This window comes from Papaver somniferum, chromosome 3 (assembly GCF_003573695.1).
Source record: "Papaver somniferum cultivar HN1 chromosome 3, ASM357369v1, whole genome shotgun sequence".
Taxonomy (NCBI): Eukaryota; Viridiplantae; Streptophyta; class Magnoliopsida; order Ranunculales; family Papaveraceae; genus Papaver; species Papaver somniferum.
In genome coordinates, this window is record NC_039360.1 from 32,553,635 (window position 1) to 32,558,250 (window position 4,616).

The following is a 4,616-nucleotide window of genomic DNA, read 5'->3' on the forward strand; positions in this document are numbered from 1 at the left end:
ACTTAACTTCCAACAGCCTCCCTTAAGCCGAGACTATGTTGTCGCATCATTCCCAGTTTTCCTCTTAAGTACACAAATGTGTCACCTTTTAAAGGTTTTGTGAAAATGTCGGCTACTTGCTCAGTGCTTTGACAGTACTCACCAGCTATCTCTTTGTTGTTGGTCAGTTCTCGAATATATGATATTTGATGTCAATATGCTTTCTCCTCCCATGAAAAACAGGATTTTATGTGAGTGCAATGGTTGATTTGTTATCACACACTATTTGAGTAGGAGCCTTCTGTTCATGATAAAGAGATTTCAGCATTCTTCTTAACCAAACTGCATGTGCAGCACATGAAGCTGCAGAGCGCAACTACTTGTTGTTTCTTAGATGACCATGAAAAATACCCAGATCCTATATCAAAAGCAAATCCTGAAGTACTTTTCCTCTCTTCAATATCTCCAACCCAATCATTGTCAGTATATTCAACTAAATTCATAGTTTCTGTAGAATTATAAAAAATTCCGTAATCAATTGTTCCACAAATGTACCTTAAAATGCTTTTTGCAGCTTGCAGATGAGATTGTTTAGGAGATTCCATGAACCGGCTGAACAACCTTACTCCAAAAACAATATCTGGTCTAGTAGAAATTAAGTAACGTAAACTTCCCAGCAAACACTTAAAATCTGTTGGATTTACAAGTTCACCAGTTCCTTCTTTTGTAAGTTTTAATCTGCTTTCAACAGGAGTTAAAATAGGTTTACAGTCATTCATCTTAAATCGCTTCAGAATCTCCTTTGCATATCTTTGTTGTGAAACAAAAATTCCATCTTCTGGTTGAAGAACTTCAAGTCCTAGAAAGTAAGACATTAGACCTAGATCAGTCATCTCGAATTCTCTTATCATGGCCTCCATAAATTCCTTAACCATTTCATTATTGTTGCTCAAGAAGATAAGATCATCAACATATAAACATAGAATGATCATATTATTTTGAGAATCAGTCTTCATATAAAGTGTATGCTCACATGGACACTTTTCAAAATCATTGTTGATGAAGTAAGTATCAATCCGTGTGTACCAAGTATGTGGTTCTTGCTTCAACCCATACAAGGATTTGTGTAACTTGTGACAATTTTCTTGGACTTTTTCTATATATCCATCTGGTTGTTCAACATATAGCTCCTCTTCAAGTATACCGTTCAGAAAAGCAGACTTGACATCCATCTAATATATTTTCAATTTATGTTGTGCAACTATTGTAATCATAAACGCACTGTATCAAGTCTTGCAACAAGAGAAAAGACTTCAAAATAATCAATTCCAGGCTTTTGTTTGTAACCCTTAGCTACCAATCTAGCTTTGAGACGATCCACCTAACCATTAGGTTTATATTTTGTCTTGTAAACCCATTTAACTCCAACAACTTTTTTACCATGCGGAAGTGTAGTGAGTTTCCAAGTTTCATTCTTCTCTGTTGCTTCAATTTCATTATTCATAGCTTCAATCCAACCTTTATTTTGAGATGCTTCTTCAAAATTGAATGGATCACAGTCTCCAAATAAAGCAAAATTAATAAGATCTTCATCTTCATTCTCATCATGTCTTGTCACTACATAATCTTCAAGTCGTCTTGGTGCAACCCGATTACGTAAAGGACGTGTTGATACTTCTTCTTCTTGTTGTGTTGTAGTCTCCACAGTAATAGGAGTAGTAACTTCAGTATCATTAGGAACAATGATATTATCTTGTAAATTTATAATTCCTTGCTCTTCAGAAACAATATTATCTTCTGTTGAATTCCAGTCCCACTGACTTGATTCATCAAAAATAACATCTCGACTAATAATTATCTTTCTTGTCTTAGGATTATACAGCTTATAACCCTTTGTTGCAACATTGTGTCCTACAAAGATACATTTTTCACTCTTGTTATCCAAAATTTTTCGAATTTCTGCTGGTATATGTGCATATGCTATGCACCCAAATACCTTGAGATGTCTAACATTAGGTCTTCTCCCTGTCATTGTCTCTTCTGGTATTTTGTCTGGAAGACATCTGGTAGGACATCTATTTAACAAGTAAACTGCACATGATACATATTCTCCCCAAAATTCTTTTGGTAGATTTTTATCTCTTCTCATAGAACGAATCATTTAGTTTTATTCTTTCTTTCTGCCACACCATTTTGTTGTGGTGTCTATCTTGCTGTTATTTGATGTTGAATTCCACAATCTTCTATAAACTTGTCACTCACAGTGTACTTTGTTCCTCTGTCAGTGCGTAAAATCTTGATTTGCTTTCCACTTTGTTTTTCAACAAATGCTTTAAAATTGTTAAAAGCATTAGCAGCTTCACTCTTTTTCTTTAGTAGATAAACCCATGCTTTTCTACTAAAATCGTCATTGAATGTACTGAAATATCTATTTCCTCCACGTGAAATTTCTTCCATAAGACCACATAGATCAGAATTGACTAATTCCAGAGGTTGTTCCGCTATTCTTGTTTTCCCAGTAGGAAAAGGTTCTCTATGTTGTTTTCCAAATATACAACTTTCACACTTCTTCTTTGGATAGTTTATAGCTGGTAAACCTGAAACCATCACCTTTTTTGATAAAAATTGCAAACTGTTAAAGTTGACATGTCCTAACCCCATATGCCATAACCAGGTATTATCTTGTGCTAATGAACTCTCTTGAACTGATGTTTTATAGCATATCTCCTTTTGATATTGTATATTTAAAGGAAATAACCTATTCTTTGTCGTACTTACTTTTGCAATCAGCTTCTTCCTTTTATCATGAATTGAGCAAACTCCATCTGAGATATTCATATTATATCCTCTTTCTACTAACTGCCCCATACTTAGTAGATTTTGATGTAGACCAAGAACATAATAAACATCTAAGATATATGAATAAGTTCCATTCTTGAGAATAATACCAATCTTCCCTTTTCCCATTACTGGAACTGTCTTATTGTTCCCAAATTTTACACTTGGGCTTACTGATTCATATAAATCCACAAATAGATCTTTCATTCCACACATATATGGTCACTGCACCCAGTATCCAAAAACCATTTATTTTTGTTGTGTTCTTGAGTTGTAAAACACGCCAGTAGAAGAACTTCAGTATCATCTTGTTCTTTCTTAACAAAGTTTGCAGTATTGTGTGTTTTAATCTTCTTTTTAGGGCACTGTCTTTGGAAGTGACCTAGATTTTTACAGTTAAAACAACGTACCTTGCTTCTCTTAATATTTTTCTTAGGTCTTATATATGAGTTTGATGATTGACCATTACTCCAGTTAATCTGACTTTGAAGTGCTTCCTCAACTGGTTTCTTAAGCATATTTTCTGTCTTTCTCTTCTCATAAGCTTGTATTGTACCTAATATTTCATCCAAATTCATAGTTGCTGCTGAATTGTATTCTTCTATTGTTGTTACTTTTGTTTCAAAACTCTCTGGCAAAATCCGTAGAATCTTCTCCACAATCGCAGCATCTTCTATAGTATCACCATTGGATTTCATTACATTAACTACACTTAATGTTCGTGGGAAAAAATCTGACACTTTTTATGTAGATTCCATCTGTAATAACTCATATTTTCTTCTTAAGATTTATAGTCTTACCTTCTTTGCTTTGTCAGACCCTTTGTAATAGGTTTTCAAAGCATCCCAAGCCTTTTTGGCTTCACTGATATACACAATTCTATCGAAAAGAGATTCATGCACACCTTGATGAAGAATATAGGTGGCTTTCGCATTCTTTTTCCTATTTTCTTGTAAAGCTGATGTTTGTTCAGGAGTCAAGGCTGCATTCTCTGCAGATTTAACATAACCTACGTCAACAATATCCCATACCTCTTGGTATTTGAATATGTTCTCCATCTGTATTCTCCAATGCTCAAAATTCTTTCCTTCGAATACTGGAGCCTTTATTCAGTTTGAACCGGATGCCATCCTCCCTGCAATTTCTTCGTCACAGTCCTAGGATCTTGTAGCTCTTGATGTCAGATGTAGGCTCTGACCCGAAGATAAAACTAGGAGAAAATATAAGAACACACAAAGAACTTTGCCAAACAAGAATCTATTAAAACAATAAACTATTCTGATATGCATACAAAACTCTTAAGGCTTGTAGCCTATTTATACTAGTTCAAAGGCAAAACAGGATTCTAGAATACTAAGCAAAAGATCCGTAAATAGCAAAACTTCCTAAACAAGCAAACTTCTAAAAATAAGAACAGACGTAACTTCCAAGTTCTGTAAACTTCCATAGAGTTCTAGATAGAGATCAAATACTTAATCACCAAGCATAACTAGTTCCTAACTGCAGCTCCAATAGTCTCGGTTGAATTTAACTTCCAACAGAAATGTAATGGGTCTCACCATGCATTTTCGAATGGCATTGGGTTCCACCATGGTTGGTCATTTTCATTCATTTTAAGGCATATATGGTGTCCTGGTGTTGTCTCTATGAACTAATTCTTACGAGGAAAATGGGACGAAATTTTTTTTTGCTCGGTAAGCAAGAAATATACTCCCTCCGTACCTATTATATAGGCGGAGTTTAAAATTTTTGTAGTACCATTAGATAGGCGGAGCTCCACTTTTAAAGTTGTTTTTTCC

At 34.6% G+C, this 4,616-nt stretch overlaps 1 protein-coding gene across 1 annotated transcript; it reads right to left on the minus strand.

Annotated features, from left to right (window-relative positions):
* Nucleotides 1–284: 284 nt before the first annotated feature.
* Nucleotides 285–1,211, minus strand: LOC113359253 (uncharacterized mitochondrial protein AtMg00810-like). The gene has a single exon (XM_026602919.1). The coding sequence runs from the start codon at nucleotides 1,209–1,211 to the stop codon at nucleotides 285–287; it is 927 nt and encodes a 308-aa protein (XP_026458704.1).
* Between the last annotated feature and the right edge of the window lie 3,405 nt (nucleotides 1,212–4,616).